Below are 18,850 nucleotides of genomic sequence, written 5' to 3' on the forward strand. Positions count from 1 at the left end.
CCGGGTTGGAGACTTCCACCAACCGGATGGCAAGCTTAACTTGCCTGGGCAGTGACCGTGGAGGGCTTTGCATGATCGGCTACAACCTTTTCTTGTTCTCTCTTTATTACAGTACTGATTTAATCCATGCTCCAAAAAGTTTGAAACCTGTTATAGAACTTTTTGTTTTTTTTTGTTTCTAGTAAGCATCTAACGTTGATGATTAATGTTACCTCTCTAACATATTTTTGTCATCACCAAGTCAACAAATAAAGAAATAAATTTACTCAATTACACTTTCTTTTATCATATGTATTAATACCAATCATTACATTATACTTTATACAATATATTATACAGAGTATATTATTATACCATTTAACCTTACATTTTGAATGAAATTAAAATACTTTTTCTTCTTTTTTGCATCAAGAAAGAAATCATTGGTAAGCTTTATTTATTATTTTATTCTTCTCATTAACTGGTATATTATTTGTTTTTTTTCGTCCCCAAATCTTATCAAAAGTTGAAGGATTGTTCGTATAAAAAAGAAAGATTCACAAATTTACCTTTTGATCAAAATAAGAATTTCTTTTTTAATTATTCTTTTTTGATCGGGATCGTTTTCATGTGGTTCCTAAATATATTGATGCATATTACTTTCCTAAATATATTCAAATTTCATCCTAGGCTAAACCGTGATTATTAGTACATCCCAGTATCACAATTAATCCCACACCAATAAGTCAGTCTTTCCTTTGATGAAATTAGAAAACCTTAGGCCACTTCCTTTTTATGGTGTGGTTAGTAGCTAGGAGTGTTGGCCAGTAGCGACCAAATTAGGTTAAGTTTGCACACAGCAAAAAAATCTAAGAATATCCCGGGAGTAAGTCATACCCCTAGATAGAAATGGAAAGTGTTGGTATTAAGTGTGTCAGGTGCATCATGTATCGAGCTCATCTGAGCAATACTTGCACAATACGTAATTGCGCATGCACAATAATTATGGTTCGGATGAGCCAGGTCTACAATATTAATTACGGTTCGGATGAGCTAAGTGCATGTTGTGAACGTACAGCTCGGATGAGCTCAGTGCACGATGCACTAGGCACACTCAATATCTTCTCATATATAGTGTAGAGAGTTTTCATTAGGGGTGACTACGGATTAGACTGGATCGGATTATGCATTAAACTTAATCCAATTCAATCCCTACATATTGGTGAAAATTGAATCCAATCCAATCCGGATTGAATCGGATTGGATTAAGTTTTATTACGAATCGGATCAAATTAAGTTTTATTATGAATCGAATTAAATTGGGCTTTTTCCAAATAGCTCAATATTTCTAATTCATAAAAGTAGGTCTTTTAGGGTTAAAATTTAGTAGGTTTTTAGGGTTAAAATTTAGTAAAACTTAAATAAATAAAAATAGAAAAAATGTATATATTCTATTATATACCTATAAAATAGAATTGGATCGGACGGATTGGTTTTTTAAAGACCCCAATTCGTAAACAATAAAAACTCATCCTAATGGAATTTTACTTATTTATTTTTTCATGTGGGCCTTATATGAGTAGTGGGCTTAACTTACCCCCACCCCCACCAGGCAAAAAAAAATTGTAATGGCCTTAATTAAGAAGGGGGGGGCTTATACCTTATGGCTTTGATTAACGTATAAATTGGTTTTAATCTTTTAATCCTAACAGTCGTTTGAATAAGAAGGAAAATAAAGAATAGCATTTGCTAGATGAGAAGAAAAGAAGATATTCACCATTATTATTATTATTATTATTGTTGTTGTTGTTGTTGTTTTCCTGATAACTAGGGCAGGAAAGAAAGAAAAGGAAAAGGAAAAGGAAAAGGAAAAGGATTTGGGCCAACCTAGCCGGGAAACTCTTTTTGTTCCCTTGCTGGTTCATTATTGGGCTTCTGCCCTTGTCTGGCCTGGTTTTTACCTTGGCCCACCTGGAAAATACATTCACATGTATACAAAAAATATTACAATTGTTTCATCGGAAAAGAAAAAAAAAAAGAAAAAAAAAATTAAGAATTGGATATTTGAACTATGTAATGGAGCTTAGCCCATATTTCTCTTTTTATCCTATTTTTTCTTGGCAGGAAAAGGAGATTTAATTTGGGTATCATGCAAGTCACACACTGTTGTTGTTATATTTTTCGAATCTGGTCTTCCCGCGCCTATATATAGCCAGATGTGGCTCTTTCCATTAATTTATTCATTCCGAATTTCTGTTTATCGCTGAAGCACGAAAGCAATGGGGAAACGATTGCGAAGGGAGAAATCAATCTGCTGCTGCATCTCTCCTCGATCCACCTTTCTCACTCCTCACTCCACTTTCTACTGGTTCTCTCTCTCTCTCTCTCTCTCTCTCTCTATTCTATATACATATAATATAGATGAACACAAATATATATATATATACCTAAGTGCGCATAAATTAGAATACAAATCGTTTTGAAGCTTGATTTGAATTCCGTTTTTGACGAATTTCAAATCGAGTTTGAATTTTTGCTTGAATTTTCGACCGGTCACTGATCCGAGTGTAAAAAGCTATTGGAATCTCTGTATTGATTTTTTTTTTTTTTTTTTTTGTTTTTTTATCCTGTTCCTGCTGATCTCAGCCTCATTTGATCTTGTATCGTTTTAGATTCAGACTATTTTTGACTGTTAATCTTGATATTCTGATATGTAATGCACTTGACGTTTGGTCTCAAAGTCTAAATTTTAGCTGATTTCATGAATTTTGAATTAGTTCCTTCTGTTAGATCGATGCATTGTTTGAACTGTTCCCGGGAAATAACTCTACTTCTTCTTCGCTTCATCACATATGCAGCTCAAATGTGTGTGTGTGTGTGTGTATATACGTACACATGTATGTATTGATTGCTCTAATTCGATTTACTATTCAAACATTTTCGCATTTAACAGTTTTGATCTGAAGATCAATTCAAAAAAGAACAGGTAACCTGTTTGTGTACTGGAAAGCTCAATCTGTGTGTGTTTATAGATCAAAATCTGTCTCTGCTCCAAACATGCTGATCAATATTGAAATCTAAAGCTTGATCGATCAGAATTAAGTTTGAATTAAAAAAATATGAGATGCTATTTGTGCTTTGATTGTTCTAATTCGATTTACGATTCAAACATTTTCGCATTTAACTGTTTCTATTATTTGTACGCAAAATTACAGTTACGAAGAGGACGTGTGGACGGAGATCGCCAAGTACTTGGACGGAAAATCTCTGGTGATGCTCGCAGCAACGGGCAAGTGGTTCCACCGCATTATCATGGATGAGAGTATATGGAAGTTTGCCTGTTTGCGCGATCTTCAAGTCCCTGATCCTCGCAAGGTGTCCTTCAAATGGATCAAGCTTTACGCTTCAGCTTTCGGTGATGATCATATCCTTCAAATGACTTGCCACGTGTCTATTTTTGATATAGTGTTGCAACAGTTTAAGGTAGATTAGTGTCCGATTAAGTCTCGCCGTCTGATCAACTCTGTTTGCTTACTGTGACGCAGATGGAAGTCACTCTTACATGTTTCGTCAGCAGGAGAAACATATTGGTATATACTCACACACACTCACTCTCTCTGTTTATTTTCTTTTATTCCTATTTTTTATTTTTCTGGTGATTTATGATTGTTGGGTAGTGTGAAAATTCTGATGGTCCTGTGATTACAATATAATAGGTGATTTTGTAACTAGTAGTGTCAATTTTTCCACACTTTTTTAATATTAATTGGGACTTGATTGGCACGAAGTATCTGTCTAAATGGTCTCAGAACCACCTTATCATCAGCAAGGATCTCAGGCTTGTTACTGTTGCTTTTATAAGTATATTTAGTCCCTTCATTGTTAAGTTGTTACTATTGCTTTTACAAGTATATAAATTGCATTTGCCTCAGATTTTGGTGGAATTACATTTGCCTCAGATTTGGATGGAATTGCATTTGCTTTACTATAGGAAAATAACAAATTTATCTACATGATGTGATTCAGATTAGTTTTGTGTTTGGATGGTACTTCAGTGTTTTTGATGCCTTATGTGAAGAACAAGCTGAACAATGAGCGGAACACTAATGAATATGTGTTGCATTGCCTCTGCATATGACACTTCTTAATACCAATATACATCAGCCTTTAGTTACATTGGAAGTTAATAGTCGCATGAATTTCTTCAGCACTTAAAGAGGGAAACTAAAGAGAGAACTATATATGTTCTACATTTTCTCAAGCAGAAAATAAATACATTCCATGTAATATCTCATGTCTGAACTCCAGACACATAAATGTTCTTTTCTTTTTTGATGGATCAACCAGATTGGATGCGGATCGGGGCATTTTTCTTTGACTCACCAGTTGCATTCCTGACAGAGAAGCTGATTGCTCCAGCAAAAATTCCAATAGAAGAAGGCTTAGATAAAATGTTGCAGTCGAATGGCTTTTGCGTGTTAAACAACATTAAATCTGGCATCTGGATTGCTGGTACACTTCACTGTCCTGGAAATTCCTTAGGCCGGGTCAATATGTTGAAATTCATTACCATCCCTTTAACTGTATTCTGACCAGGAGCATGTTTTCAGATTTACAGCTTGTTCGATGCCCTGTTTGTGACCTCAATACATGTGATGGTGAGCAATGGAATTGCCTTCTTCTGTCCATAATGTACTTGAATGAGTATTTTAATTAAGATCAATAGACATTATTAGTGATTATGGATGTGATTAAGGAGGTAAGAGTTAGTTCCACTTCGTGTTCTAATCACTCAATGCATTGAAAATGGCAATCACTCAATCTGGAGTGAATTACATTTTTTTTTTTCTGCATTGATGAAAGAAATAGCATTCTCCTGCTCAATGTTAACAGTTTCGTGAATCATACCAAACATAGTAAAGAGAGATGATGCACCTATTTGAATGTTCCTGCTCGTTTAGTTGGTTTAATGACCAAAATATTCCACATAAACAACTTCCAATTATGGATGTATGTTACATTCTTCCATTAAGAACACAAAACTCAGAAGGTTCACCTATGAAGGTTGAGGGACATATAGACGAAAAATTTAAACTTGACTCTATGCAGGAACAATGCAGACACTGGATGCAAGGCATATGGAGCTCTTCCTGAATGACAAATACAAGGACGGGAGCTGGGAGTACAAGCTGATAGGATCCCATGATGTCAAAAAGCATATAGATGGAGCTTGTGGTGCCATTTTTGACATTAAACACCTCAAGGATCCCTCAACATCTGGTAATTTTCTTATTCCATGGCTAGTTTAACATACTATATTCTATAGCATTTTTTCTGTTAAGTGGAAAAAAATTGAAACTGTGATCAACATCCATAAGGCCTAAGAAAGAGGACTGCTTAAGAGGATCCCTCGTATACAGAAGTTTAATGGGGAGCATAATGATATAATTGTTGTGATTCCTCATATTCTTAAAACAAACCTAGGATTTGTGTTAAAAAGAAAAGAAAAGAATAAAATAGAAAAATACTTCATCTTCATGGACGGTATGACAAGAAATTTGAGATGTTTCAGGATTCGGGATGTAAATATAAATATTCTATGATATTGCTGAAAGCACTTAAGACGAGAAAAAAGAACTTGTTCTTCTAAACTTAAGGCTGTAATTAAAATGGTTGTTCTATAACTTGAGGTTTCTGTTACCCTTTTAACTCTAAAGAATTCTTAATCATTGATGGACCATTAGAGAAATTCTTTCTGATAAATTTTCACGAGAACATGTAAATTTATAACGTTTTAATCTCATTAGGATTGTCATTGTCTCAGTCATGCGGCTTGAAGGCATTCAAAAGTTCCTGGGTATTAGCACAGAAATGTAAATAGATACTTTTTTTCTTTTTTTCTTTCAGAAATGTAAATTGAATGTGATTGTCCAGCATTATGATCTGAAAGCCAGAAATATATGCATGAGGATTCCATGATGAAAAGAGAATGCAATCAATTGATATGCACCTGTCACACATAAGAATTGATGAATTAAAAAAATATTGAAGGGATCTGATTTACTACTGATCACCCCATTCACTTTCCTACAGTGGCAAGTGATATGTTGGTGAAATGTTTGGTTGGTTCCTGATATTTAAGATATGAAATGATCCTCTAATTTCCAAATGGTATGGCAGAGGTATTTGATCTCAAGTCATGGGTAGGGAAACCCAAAGACTGGCAGCCGAAAGCTATGATATCACTCCATGCAGTCGCCGTCAATACCAATTTGCAGGAAAATGAAGGTAAAAAAACACCTCCTCAGTATTTGCATCCTTTATCCTCTCGCCCATCACGCTGAAAATCTTATATGAATCACTATTTTACAAGTCTTGAGCATTCAGATATTTGGCACTTCCCTGAATTGTCTTTAAATGGTTATAAATCAGTCTGCAACTCTACAATGAAGCTCAATTGTGAATTTTTTTTTTTTTTTAAATGCAATTGTGAAATTTTATATTATAAATAACTATTTCGTTATTTTTCTTTCATTTTTGAAGCAGGCCTTCACGTAAAATACCATGCCATGAGAGATGAAGCTGATGGGGAAGCTGTTTCCATCCGAATCTCTCAGCAGCTCCTGTAATTCTGTTCATATCCCTAAAATTAATAGCAAAAACTAGATCCACTTTCCTCTAGATTTTTTCTTTCTTTCTTTGTTTTGTTTTGTTTTTTTCCCTTCAACTACGCAGATACAGCTAATTTCGTGCTTGAATTCAAAGGGTAGTTATGTACCTCAAGATGCAATAGAAAGAAATAAATAAAATGAAACTTCTTACATCCATGGTGTTTCCATTTGGTCCCTGAGCGCACACAACTAAATATACAAACTGTTACTTAAATGGTCTATGTTACGGGTGCAAGTTGGGTGTGAACTTTTGACTTTAAAATAGCATAATTGTTTGGTGGAGTATCAGATCAAGCTATTCCTTTTGCTTCCTAAACCTGCCCATCCTTGCAATCAATACTTTTGAACATATGGGTGTCTTGAAACTCCTCCTCCTCTTCTTCTTCTTCCTCTCTCCTGTTATTTACGCAACAAATCATTGCCCACAAACTTCCATGTGTGCCAACAGCAGCTTCAGTATTCGATTTCCTTTCCAGCTAAAAGGCCAGGAGTCTCAAAACTGTAGCTATCCCGGATTCGATCTGAGCTGCAGTAGTCAGGGTGTCACGGTTCTAAATCTTCCTTATTCAGGAGAATTTTTGGTACGCGATATCAACTACCAGGCACAAGAAATACAACTCTACGATCCATATAATTGCCTCCCAAGACGGCTATTGGACATCAATCTTTCAGGTTGTCCTTTCAGCCCCTCTTATTATCAGAACTACACCTTCCTTAGCTGCCCATCTGAGCTCACGAGGTCTCGATTCACTTCCATCGATTGCCTCAGTAATTCCACAAACACTACTTTAGCTACATCTTCATTGACTCTTGTAACATCGATGACCAAGTGCAAGATAATGGCTGCTTTGCCGATTCCAGTATCGAGGCCACTTCAATATCAGGATGGGTTTTCATCCAACCTCAGTGACGATCTTCAGTTAACATGGAATGTGCCTTATTGTCAAGATTGTGAAGCACAAGGCGGCATGTGCGGGTTAGAGAACGACACAAGCCTAGAAATTACATGTTTCTACAGTTCCAGGACAGGTAATGAGCTCTCTTATTCTTTGGGTTTTTTTATGTCCATACCACAAAATTAATAGTTCACAACTCCATTACTGCTCAATTGAGATATTTGAAGAACTGATAAAGGTCGAGATTAACTTGAGAATTAAGTAATTTGTTGGTTATGTAGAGGTCAATGTTAGAACGATAAAGCAGATGACATACAATAATCTTATATTAGTTAAAGGTACTTTGACTTGATCAAAGATATGCTTTTCATATTCAACTACGGGCTACAGGTTTTGGAAGATAACACAGTTGACTAACATAAACAATGTCAACTCGACCAAATCCATTGTTTAACTAGTCTACTGTATCTCATTTCCCCATCCGAATGGCTTGCTGAGCTACTTGTTATAGTATTAAACTACTATTGTATTTGTAAACCCTTTGCACAGCCCAAAGCTGACTTTCGATTTGAACAACCTACTCTCAGTCTCTCTCTTCAATTTACCTCTCATTTCACTCCCAAGGTAAAAAATAAAACAATCCATGGATGCGTGTCTGCCTGCAGTAGAAACGTAGAATGAACATTATTTACCACTGAAATCTACTTTCATTTATAAACATATATATTCTCCGGGATATATCTCCTCTACGGTTTCACCTCCCAATTCGGATACAAAAGAAAATATACTCCCTGGTTGTCTAGGGATTTATTCTTTAATGAGAGACTAAATAAAGAAAGATCGCGTTGCACCAGTTAAGAATATTCGAGGCTCAAACCACTGGTGTTTCTTCATTGAAATTGGATTTGGTTTTGTTTGCCGTGATTCAAACTTTATAGTAAACTACAGCAATATGGCTTAGCCACCACCACATGTGAGCTACATTGTCAACAATAAGTGTTCCACTTTGATAACAAGTACTCACAGAGCATGCTAGCGTATGAATGCTTTTACATCTTTATCAGTGTGCAACATGGAGATATGGTCTTACTGATATCCCAAAATAATAATAATAATAATTTTGCGTTCCCACTATCAGAGAAAGAACATCTGATACCATAACAGAATGGTGAACATATATGACAATAAAATCATGAAGATCAAATTTTGGACAAGTCTAATGTTATTCTTCATTTCCAGGTAGGACTAACAGCCTCAGAGTTTTCAGCATCATTGCCTTGGTCATTGTCCTTCCATCCATCACATGTGCATTTGGTATTGCATTTTTCATGTGTTGCATGGACGACAGAAATCTACGCAGTCCTGCGACCAATACCACACTCACCATAGCTGCAGTAACACCGCAATCAACCAACTTATCCACAGGCTTGGATGAATCAACCATTGAGTCCTATACCAAAGTAGTCCTCGGTGAGAGCAGACGCCTTCCATGGCCAAATGATAACACTTGCCCAATATGCTTGTCAGATTACAGCCCCAAAGAGACAGTCAGGTGTATACCTGAGTGCAAACACTGCTTCCATGCTCATTGCATTGACGAGTGGCTTCGGATGACCGGCACATGCCCTGTTTGCAGAAATTCTCCATCCCCTCCTGCTCATCACCATGTTTGATGTCCTATTACTTTCTTGCTTGTGTTCTTTTCTGTTGTATAGCGATTGTAGGGCCCCCCTTTTTCTTTTTCTTTTTCTGTGGGAAATCCACATGTTCAATTTTCAAGTTGTAATCACAATCTATTTTACCCTATAGACATTAATATTTTATTAGCATGTTTTTTTCAATCCAACCGTGATAACTTAAAATTAGGCTGCAAGTTGGGCTGGCCCAACCCAACCCAGCCCCAACATCAACCCCAACCCGAATCGGGTTGATTTGGGCCAGCCTGAATTGTACTCAATATGGGTTGTGGTCATAACCCAGACCGAATATTTTCGGACGGGTTGGGTCTGGTTGATGGGTTGAGGTTTTTTTTTTTTAAATAATTTTTTTTTTTTTTTTAGAAATTTATATATATTATATACATTTAATTATATTATTATTAAAAATATATATATTTTTAGGGCAAATCATTTTAGCCTCCCAAATCGCCTCCATCTCATCGAGAAATTCATTCCACTTGCATTTCAATTGAATAAATCCGTAAAGCAGAATAATGATGTTCATCGGAAGTGGGGATATTTCTAGGGTTGGGGAGCTCCGCAACCCGACTAGTTGACTGTTAGTGCCAAGCCAGTATCAAGACTAAGATTTGTCGTCGAAAATTGGCCCATACAGATCAAGATTCTTGTTTGAACGAAGCCCTTTATGAGGGGTTTGGATACGCTCGGGTCAGAAAGGACTTTGTCGTTCGCTCGCTTAGCTGGCTATAGCAGCAAAATCAGTCAAGCCTCTCGTTCTCAACTCTGAAATTGCTCCCTCTCTCTCTCTCTCTCTCTCTGTGCAACTACAAACTACAAAATCAACAAGAATTAGAAGTTCAAAACCCATATATTTCAGTTTATCTATCCGTCTGCAAGAATCAAAAGTTCAAAACTTATTACCTATATCAAAACCCATATCCGCATATCATTTCAGATTGTTCAAAAAATCAAAACCCATTTCTTTCGGTTTCCATTGCCCGTTGTTCCAATTCGGGTTCGCCGTTTGCAAGCTTCAGCTGCTGTCTCTCAACTCTCAAGCATGCCCCCCTCTCAACTCTCAAGCTTCGCCGTTCGTTTTAGGATTGCAAAGAAGTGCATGAACGGCGGCGGGGGAGAGAGAGAGAGAGAGAAAAAAAAAAAAAAAATAAATAAATAAAAATTATTTTGGGTTTTGGGTTTGGTTCAGGTTGAGCCCGAGCCCATCCTGAATTTGTCTGGGTTTTGACAAAACCCAATCAGAAGCTTCGCCGTTCGTTTTAGGATTGCGAGAAGTGCATGAACGGCGGCAGGGGGAGAGAGAGAGAGAATAAATAAATAATAAATAAAAATTATTTTGGGTTTTGGGTTTGGTTCAGGTTGAGCCCAAGCCCAACCTGAATTTGTCTGGGTTTTGGCAAAAACCAATCCGAACATGAACCCGATTTGTGAATATAAACTCCAATTTCAAAATTTCTGGGTTGGGCTTGGGTTAGCCCGCCCAAGTTGCTGCCCCTGTGCAACAATTAAGCATTTAACACTAAATAGAGATTCAGATACTGTGATATTACAAATGACACTTGAATCATGTTAATCGTCTGTTAGAAAATTCACTTTTTTTTTATCCCCAGTGCTTATAGTGGCAAATTCCTTCCCATTCTCTAAAGATTTACTTAACTATAAACAAAGAATAGCAAGTAAAGATCATGTTGTGCCATTGCTAATTATACATATATTCATTATGTCAGAGAATTTCAAGGCATAATGAGGAAAATCTCATTAAACTGTTTCACAGAGTTGCAGCTTTACAGCAGGAGTATCAACTAATAACCAGTAGTACAACAAACGATACACACTTCAGCATGGATCTCACTAATTGTACAAATCGACACAAAATAGAACCAAGTCAGATGAAGCATACTAGAAAACCTCATTTCTTGGCAAGCAGCTTTTTTGGAAGCATCTCCACGGGCGTGGTCTTGAGCAGGAAAAGCCTGGCAGCTCGCTCTCGCAAAGTACCCCCACATTTAAGCCCCCGAGCTTGCAACTCAGATTTCAATCTTTCCATGCCAAGAACCTATAATTCCGTTGGAAAAAAATACAATAATATTAGTTGTTGTTGCCAAAACCTACCTTCAGTTTTATACACAATGGAATAAGACAATGATTATGATGATAAGATGAATGATGACACAGGCCAAAATTTTGGTTGCAAATTTATGAAATTAGACTGTTCAAATTAAAAGCACAATAACACAACAAATTGAAGTTAAGTGTTCCAAATCATATTCCACTTTTCAAATAAAAGCAATCATCACATACAATGATCCTTCCCTTACAAGGAATCATTCAACTTAATATTGAAAGAGAATCAGCCACCTGGTGTTTAAGCAGATAACATAATCCAAAAGTGTATTTTATCTGTTCTCCCTACTCTCCTCTTGAGATTAGGCATAACCACAATGACATCTCCTATTGTTTGGGACAAGAACACACTTACCTTCCATTTAATATTTGCTTTGTGCCCAAATATCTCAATTTGACTATTACCTACATACCTGATACACACAGGGAGTGGGTCCCTCTGCAATTGTGTATTTTATTCCTGCCCCAGAGGGGTGGACACCTCCGTGTTATCTAAAAAAATATGACCGGACTATAGTGATTTTTTTTTGATAAGTACTAATTGAAATAAAATAGGAGTTCAAGAGGGGAACGCATCCCTTATACAAAAGTGGAACTAGGAATTAAGATCCCAAAGAAGCCAAAAAAATAATTAAATCTTCGAAAGAAGAACAGGACTTCCTCTTCACAAAACTGAAAAGAGAGCGTATGATGTGAAGTTTCAGAATCGCCGTGGACGATTCTTTCCCTTCGAACATTCTACTATTCCTCTCCTTCCAAATACACCACCAAACACAATGTGGTACGACTCTCCAATAATCGCGAACAGCACTACTCACACGGCATTCTCTCTATATACAAATCAAATCCTTAGGATAACAAGACATAACCCAACGCATACCAAACAGACAAAAGATAAGATTCCAACAATCCCTTGCCATAGGACAATGCATGAGAATGTGAGCAACGGACTATAATGATGTCATCATTTAATATATCCAAATACCTATTTTACCTCTTTTTTAGTAATAAAAATGCATAATCAATTTTTCCCATAAAAAGAAAGGCAAACGTCTATTGTGCCCTCGGTGAGAGGGAGAATGGAAATTCTGATTTAACTTGACGAGTCGCAATCAACCCTCACACAAACCCAGTATAAATCCTATTTAACTCAAACCCTCAAACCAAGTTAACTCAATGAACTATATAACCCGCCTCCCCAAATATCACCTTTATCTAACACCACCCAAAATAAATTCCTTTCCTACATCTACCAATCTACTACCATAAGCATCACAAAGTCTACCGACACAACCACAACTCACAATATCTCAACCACACCAATTGTTTGGCATGGTCACCATAGATAATTTACCCTTTAAATTATTTCTGGAATCCAAATGTCTCCTCCACCTACCAACACCTTAAACACAATGGCTGCTCAAACCAATAGACAATTCACAGATTCATCAACCACAGGTAAGCCTGCCAATTTTTATCAGCATCTTAGGCCCATAACAACAATAGTGGACCACAACCACGACCACAACCCGCGTATTCAATCAAATAAAAAAGGAAAGAAAGTAGTTCTATAAGTTAGTCAATCCAAATGACAAATCAGTAATGATGGAAGAAATAAGATATTCGAAATAATTTAAGGTTTTCAAATTTGAGTTTGTGATTAAAATTTGTGTTTACATTCCACTGAAGATTGAGAATTCTTTCACACTGCTTGGTGCTTATCGAATTTTTCTGTAATCAAATCAATTTGCAAGGTAGGTTTTGATTAGAAACAAATTAAGAGTTATGTAAGCTTACTTTTTCTAATTACTGGATTAGAGACAGAAATTTATTGGGAAGAAGAACACACAGTTAGAAAAGATACTAAAATGGAAACAACTCCTAATAAACCGCACTATGGAGATTGTGGTGGTGCTACTAGGCTCATCAACAGTCAATTGCAGCTGTATTAATTATGAATGAAAAATAGTGAAGATGGATTCTGGATTCTCTTTTTCACAGATATTTTTGTGTGTGTGAAAGACGAGCGAATAGATTTAACATTGTGGCAGCAATGGTCAATTGATCAACTTTGTGGCTGATGAAAGTTGTGACATTGTCCCCTTTCCTCCTTAGTCACTGTAGAGGGGCTTCTATCTCATTGTTGTTGTCAGATAAATATTTTGTGTTCTCTCTCCATCTCTCTCACATTCTTGATGAAGGTGGGGGCTCATAGTGCTATGGTCATGGACTGGTACTAATCAATGTGAAAATGGTTATTACCAAAATTGAGAAAAATGGTGATGGTAGAGATTATCGGGTGGACTTATTAGAATACCATGGTAGCAGGCGGAAAGGATCCTCTCTTTTGCCCACTTACAGAAATTTTGTACTTCTAAAATTAGTTAACTTTTATACTAGAAAAAAGCTACATAAATACAAGGGCTAAGATGTATAACTCAATTACTGCCAACTGCCTCTATCAGACAGGGATGAAAGGAGAGGTAAATGTAGTTCTCAATCAAAATAAATTACAGCTTCTTGAGAAATAAATTTGATTAATAAACTGGATAAGTTTCAAAAGATGGAGTGGCAAAAGAAAAGAAAATAAATCAAACAACAAAATTTAACACCAATATATGAAAATAGTAGCACTAGAAAATTGATCATCGGGAGCATACCTCCATTTCTGTTTCAGAACTATAGTCATCGAAGTTCAATGGCTTCTCTATATCAGACACATTTGTGCTTGTGACCACTGTTTCCTCAAGAACTACTAATTTGGATTCCGAATCCCAGTTAATTTCTGAATCAGTTTCTCCGCTTGAAAAATCCGCCGCCTCTGCAGAGCTCGAAGTTATAGATGGTTGACCAAAACTTCCCTCCACATTCCCAAACACAGATCCATCAGATTCTTGCTTTTCAGGCTGAAATGCTTCAGTTGCAGAAACTACTGCCCGCTCCTGGAAAGGTATATCCATCTTTTCTTCATGAACCTCTAAATCTAGGTCAGCAGCCACATTGCCTTCACTGTGAGCTGCATCTCCACAAGGACTTCCATTTGATTCCAAATCTCCTGCTACCACAGTTCCCTCACCCTCAGAACCGCTCTCAGATGAAATCCCATCGGAAGATTCTCCACCAAGTTTCCCACCAGTAACAGAGCCAGGACTTCCTTCTGCTTCCTTATTCGAAGATGAATGATTCATGTGATTAATAATGATAGACTTCTCATTTTCCTCCTCATCATCAGAGCTGTCATCCTCATCCATATCATCACAGTCGCTATCATTCTCACCCAATTTTCTCTTTCCCATCCTAACAAAATGAAAACAAAATTTTGACTGATAAAGTTTCAGTTATATTCTATGATAAGCTACAGTTAATGTCAGGAAGATAATTCAACATAACTATCCCAATTGGTTGAGCTAAGCATATTTGGTTGGAGCTCCCCCTTACTTTAAATAGGTCTTGGAAAAAAAAAAAAAAAATCAAAAAGGAAAACCCACAAATGAGCTTCATTCAACTATTTGCCTACAGATCAAAAAAGCAGATTTCTCAGAAACCAAACAAAACATTTGCCAATATTAATTCAAATTAACCGAGAATCTCTTGATGCAAAAATTCAAATTTCATTTCTTATATTAAAATAAGTAATAACATAGAAATTAATAAGTCTAGAGCCTAATCATTACCATATCTTCAATCGTTTTCCTTCCGATCCATTCACCCCGGCAGCCTTGCGTTTCGAATTCACCAAACCGGAAATGGATTCTCTCACTGATCTATCTACCTCCTCCATACACTTGGCAGATTCCTCTCTATACTGCTCCACATATTTATCCGCCTCCCCCGATCCTCCAGCCTTCTTCACCGTTTTCGCCTTCTTCTTGATAAACTCCTCGGCGATCTTCTCGAGCCGCCTCTCCTCCTCCTCCGCCTTCCACTCCTCCAGCTTCTTCTCAGCGTTCACGTGCCTTAGCCGCCGTCCACTCATATCACGACAAGCATCGAAATTGTTGGTCTTCTTCTGTCCGGCCTTGGTGGCGGCGCCACGGAGGAGCGAGCCAAAGCCGCCCTTGCCACCGCGGAGGCGGAGGAGGAGGTGCACCGTGGGGAACAAGCGGGTGCCATCGTCGGTAATTAGGGTTTGGTCTTCGAGTTGCCGGCCGTTAGATAGAAGCCGTTGATTTTGGGTAGGGATGGTGGTGATCTCGCAGAGACGGTGTTTGATAGAGTTGGCTGATATTGATGGAGACGCGAAATTGAGGATTCTGTGCTTGCCGTCTAATAGTCTCACCAATACTTGATAGATCTCCGCCATAATCAAATCTCTCTCTATATCAATGACAGATTAACCAGTCGATTCCTGAATCTTACTATGATATATAAACCCTAGAAAGTTTATAGAATCCTATCTCCCTTAGGTTAATCGATTTCTGAATCCAAGCCGTAGAAAATATAGATCCCTCTCTCTTCCCACTTGTAGACCTGTCAACGGATCGGATCTGGACCGGATCAGAGTCAATCCGATCCGAATCCGATAAGCATATTAAGCGATCCGATCCGATAATCCGACGGATTCTTGCATAGTCAATCCATATCCGGTATCCACTTTATCGGATGTCCGATCCGACAAATCACTTATACCCCTTTGCAATTTAGACACAAGAGATTAAGCAAATTGATCCAATATTAGGGTAAGAAAAGAGAAGATAAATCAGTTTCTGTAACAAAGAACTACAAAATGAGTAAATAAGACCTTACTAAATATAATGCATGATCTGAGCTTCTTGGCCTCACGATTCCTTGTTGGATTTAAGTGGGGGAATTGCTTTGAAAGATGAAAAATTAGGGTTTGCATGATCTGAGCTTCTTGGCCTCATGTAATCTGACGACGTTTGGATGTTTGAGGAGCTTCAATGTGTCAATCTCTCTCTTAATCTGCAATCTCCATTCAAAATACATTCACTGAGTTGAAGGAAGGACTAAAAGATACAAATTACATATAAATATATATATATATATATATACACACACACACAAATTAATCTGGAAAGAAGGAAATGGTGGGAGCACTACAAAAATAATCAGTATAATAAAAAAAACAAAGGTAAATAATATATTACCAAATTCACCTTCAAAGAAGTCCCAAAAAAAACCCTAATTAAATCGATAATTACATAAACATATACTTGCGATGGGTAAATTTAATGGTAAGAATTAGAAGATCTGAGAAGGAAATTTCGATGAAGATGAAGATTAATGCCGATCAATATAAAAACCTACATAGATATATATATATATATATATATATATATTGAGAGAGAGGGAAAGATATGGTGAGAATGGTGACCTGATCGGTGATAGAAAAAAGAAAAGAAAAAATAGAATAAATTACTCCGCAAAGTTTGACAATCGATCGCTGACTCTCCCTTTTTGCTTCTTGCCATCGATCTATCATACCATCACTCTGCTTTCACTCATGGTTTTTCTCAAGTCTTCAAGCCGAATACAAATTTTCTTTCTCGTGTCTGGTATCAATTGAATCAGTGATAGATACTTAGAAGATTTATTACTCTATGGGTGAGAACACCCTAATATATGTACCTGGAGCATTGTGATTCCTTTTTTGTCATTACATCTAATACAAATATGGTGTTGATGTATATAAATATATATACTATTATAATCGGATTGAATTATTAATGAATTGCATTAGCTTAATTTATATCTAATTTGTTAAGTTAACAGTTTATCAGATTCGAATCGTTATCAAGTTATCAAATATTTTATTCAATCCATATCTAAATAATCGGAATGAAATCAATGACAAGTCTACTTTCCAGAACGATAATCAATCAGGAGCTCCGAATATTCCTTTAAAATATGTAAGCGATGGGTTTATATTAGAATTGTACCACTGAATTGTTTGGGCCATACGGGTTGGGCCGTTGGGGCTTGGATAGTTTCGGCCCGTTAGGGATAATAATATTCAAACTGAAGCATTTGGGCTTATACTTGGGTTAGGCCGTTGGGGCTTGGGATAGGTTCACCACTGAGCATTTAAATCTTATTTCAAACCAATTTCAATACAAAGGACAAATGTGTTAAAACATTATTTAGCATTGACGGTAAAAATAGTGACACTGAAAACAGATTTCAATATATTTAAATATATTTTTAACACATTTGCACAATTTTCAACACTGAGAAAATTTGTTGAAAACTAAAATAAATATGTTGAAATCTAAAACAAATGTATTAAAAATGGATTTAAATGTGTTGAAAAATTTTACATCACCGCTAAAGCAGGGCTATTGCAACAAAGGATTCCAATACTTGGGGCTATACATAGGGATAAAAAAGTTTGCGATGCACGAAAAATTAATGCCTATAATAATGAGTTTAATCAGATAGCCTAGTACTCTCCTCTTAAAATGGAAGGATTACGGTTGAAGTCCTCATAAAAGCAAAATGAATGTATGAAATTCTTGTCAAGGTAAAAAAAAAATTTTAAAAGTTACATATACTCGTCGAAGCCTTGCATAGTAAATTTAACCAAAAAATAATTATTTTATGAGGTCAATCCAAATTGTTAAGATGGTAAAAATCTCTCCACTAATTATTATTATAGGCAAGTATTTTACATAAAAATTAACTTTAATGGAAACCAAAAATCTTGAGAGAGTGGTCAATGGGGGATAATTTCACTGACAATGTGTGAAACTGTAGAGCTAACATACTCGTTCTACATCATTCTTCTGTTAATTTTCAGAGTAGTCAGTCATAACTTGGATCATTGGACTCTCTTTAGTCTTTACTGGATGGACCCTTGACTTCGATGGGGGCATCCAAACAAGCCATTGAGCTGATGTATGTTTCTTCTTTTTGATTACACTATTCTTTCACTAAAACAAAATTGCTTTCTTCCAACTTCATTTTAGTTTCCAAATAAGATCATCAAATTTGGTAGCATCCCCAATAATGCATTCCCATCCAAGGAAAGGAGTTCGTTTCATAATTGAAACGAGAAGTTAGTGATTATTTGTTTTTCCTCCATCTTATTTCCTTTCATACAGGAATTACGTACACTTATTCTGCACGCACTTGTATCATAGTGCAACACAATTATATTGAAGATACAACATCCATGCAATATATTATATCTAGTTACAAAGTTCTAACATAACACCATTAAACCATAAATTTAACACATTTGAACAATTGTTGCATTCACAATGTAAAATTGTTGCATTAGACACAAGACCTGGAAAAAAATAGATAAGAAAATATATTAGTTCCATAGTAAGACATTCAATTACTCTTTTTCTATATTGAGGAAAGAAAATTGTTTCCTTTCTTTTCCTTTTATCTCCCAATGGTTTTATCCCCCTCTTTCTTTTCTTCCAGCTTTTCCAAAACTCAGTCGAACGAATCAAGATGATGAAATTACGTGCAACAGTGGAATCAGTAACAGAATTCTGACATGAAAATTCCATTT

General features: G+C 36.4%; 3 protein-coding genes across 5 annotated transcripts; 2 read left to right on the plus strand and 1 right to left on the minus strand.

Moving 5' to 3' along the window:
• The first annotated feature begins 1,847 nt into the window (after positions 1-1,847).
• LOC132298909 (probable F-box protein At3g61730) lies at positions 1,848-6,609 on the plus strand. Its single transcript, XM_059795264.1, has 8 exons — positions 1,848-2,347; positions 3,195-3,394; positions 3,525-3,569; positions 4,327-4,491; positions 4,590-4,637; positions 5,089-5,259; positions 6,160-6,267; positions 6,526-6,609. Exons 1-8 carry the CDS (start codon positions 2,259-2,261, stop codon positions 6,606-6,608), a joined length of 909 nt encoding a protein of 302 aa, XP_059651247.1. The 5' UTR covers positions 1,848-2,258; the 3' UTR covers position 6,609.
• Positions 6,610-6,966: 357 nt separating this feature from the next.
• Positions 6,967-9,375, plus strand: LOC132298908 (putative RING-H2 finger protein ATL21A). Its single transcript, XM_059795263.1, has 2 exons — positions 6,967-7,679; positions 8,786-9,375. The coding sequence occupies exons 1-2, from the start codon at positions 7,001-7,003 to the stop codon at positions 9,217-9,219; spliced, it is 1,113 nt and encodes a 370-aa protein (XP_059651246.1). The 5' UTR covers positions 6,967-7,000; the 3' UTR covers positions 9,220-9,375.
• A 1,599-nt stretch (positions 9,376-10,974) lies between these two features.
• LOC132298907 (uncharacterized) lies at positions 10,975-16,903 on the minus strand. Of its 3 annotated transcripts, none has more exons than XM_059795260.1 (5): positions 16,748-16,903; positions 16,114-16,290; positions 15,042-15,998; positions 14,028-14,664; positions 10,975-11,299 (listed from the first exon to the last, which is right to left on the minus strand). In XM_059795260.1, the coding sequence occupies exons 3-5, from the start codon at positions 15,668-15,670 to the stop codon at positions 11,153-11,155; spliced, it is 1,413 nt and encodes a 470-aa protein (XP_059651243.1). In that variant the 5' UTR covers positions 15,671-15,998; positions 16,114-16,290; positions 16,748-16,903; the 3' UTR covers positions 10,975-11,152. The 3 variants fall into 3 exon arrangements, with proteins under 3 accessions (XP_059651243.1, XP_059651244.1, XP_059651245.1); XM_059795261.1 differs by having other exon boundaries at positions 16,703-16,893; XM_059795262.1 differs by lacking the exon at positions 16,748-16,903 and having other exon boundaries at positions 16,114-16,297.
• Between the last annotated feature and the right edge of the window lie 1,947 nt (positions 16,904-18,850).

Source organism: Cornus florida, unplaced genomic scaffold, assembly GCF_030987335.1.
Source record: "Cornus florida cultivar Cherokee Brave unplaced genomic scaffold, ASM3098733v1 CherokeeBrave_3.0.0_Hap2_Chr03, whole genome shotgun sequence".
Classification (NCBI taxonomy): domain Eukaryota; kingdom Viridiplantae; phylum Streptophyta; class Magnoliopsida; order Cornales; family Cornaceae; genus Cornus; species Cornus florida.

What these genes read in the sequence shown, in the direction of transcription:
- LOC132298909 (XM_059795264.1), top strand. Translation starts at nt 2,259, where the DNA reads ATGGGGAAACGATTGCGAAGGGAGAAATCAATCTGCTGCTGCATCTCT. An exon ending in GCTTTACGCTTCAGCTTTCG is followed by an intron (nt 3,395 to 3,524) that starts GTGATGATCATA and finishes ACTGTGACGCAG; the next exon opens with ATGGAAGTCACTCTTACATG. An exon ending in TGACCTCAATACATGTGATG is followed by an intron (nt 4,638 to 5,088) that starts GTGAGCAATGGA and finishes GACTCTATGCAG; the next exon opens with GAACAATGCAGACACTGGAT.
- LOC132298908 (XM_059795263.1), top strand. Translation starts at nt 7,001, where the DNA reads ATGGGTGTCTTGAAACTCCTCCTCCTCTTCTTCTTCTTCCTCTCTCCT. An exon ending in TTTCTACAGTTCCAGGACAG is followed by an intron (nt 7,680 to 8,785) that starts GTAATGAGCTCT and finishes CTTCATTTCCAG; the next exon opens with GTAGGACTAACAGCCTCAGA.
- LOC132298907 (XM_059795260.1), bottom strand. Translation starts at nt 15,670, where the DNA reads ATGGCGGAGATCTATCAAGTATTGGTGAGACTATTAGACGGCAAGCAC. An exon ending in GGAAAACGATTGAAGATATG is followed by an intron (nt 14,665 to 15,041) that starts GTAATGATTAGG and finishes TCATTTTGTTAG; the next exon opens with GATGGGAAAGAGAAAATTGG. An exon ending in GTTCTGAAACAGAAATGGAG is followed by an intron (nt 11,300 to 14,027) that starts GTATGCTCCCGA and finishes ACGGAATTATAG; the next exon opens with GTTCTTGGCATGGAAAGATT.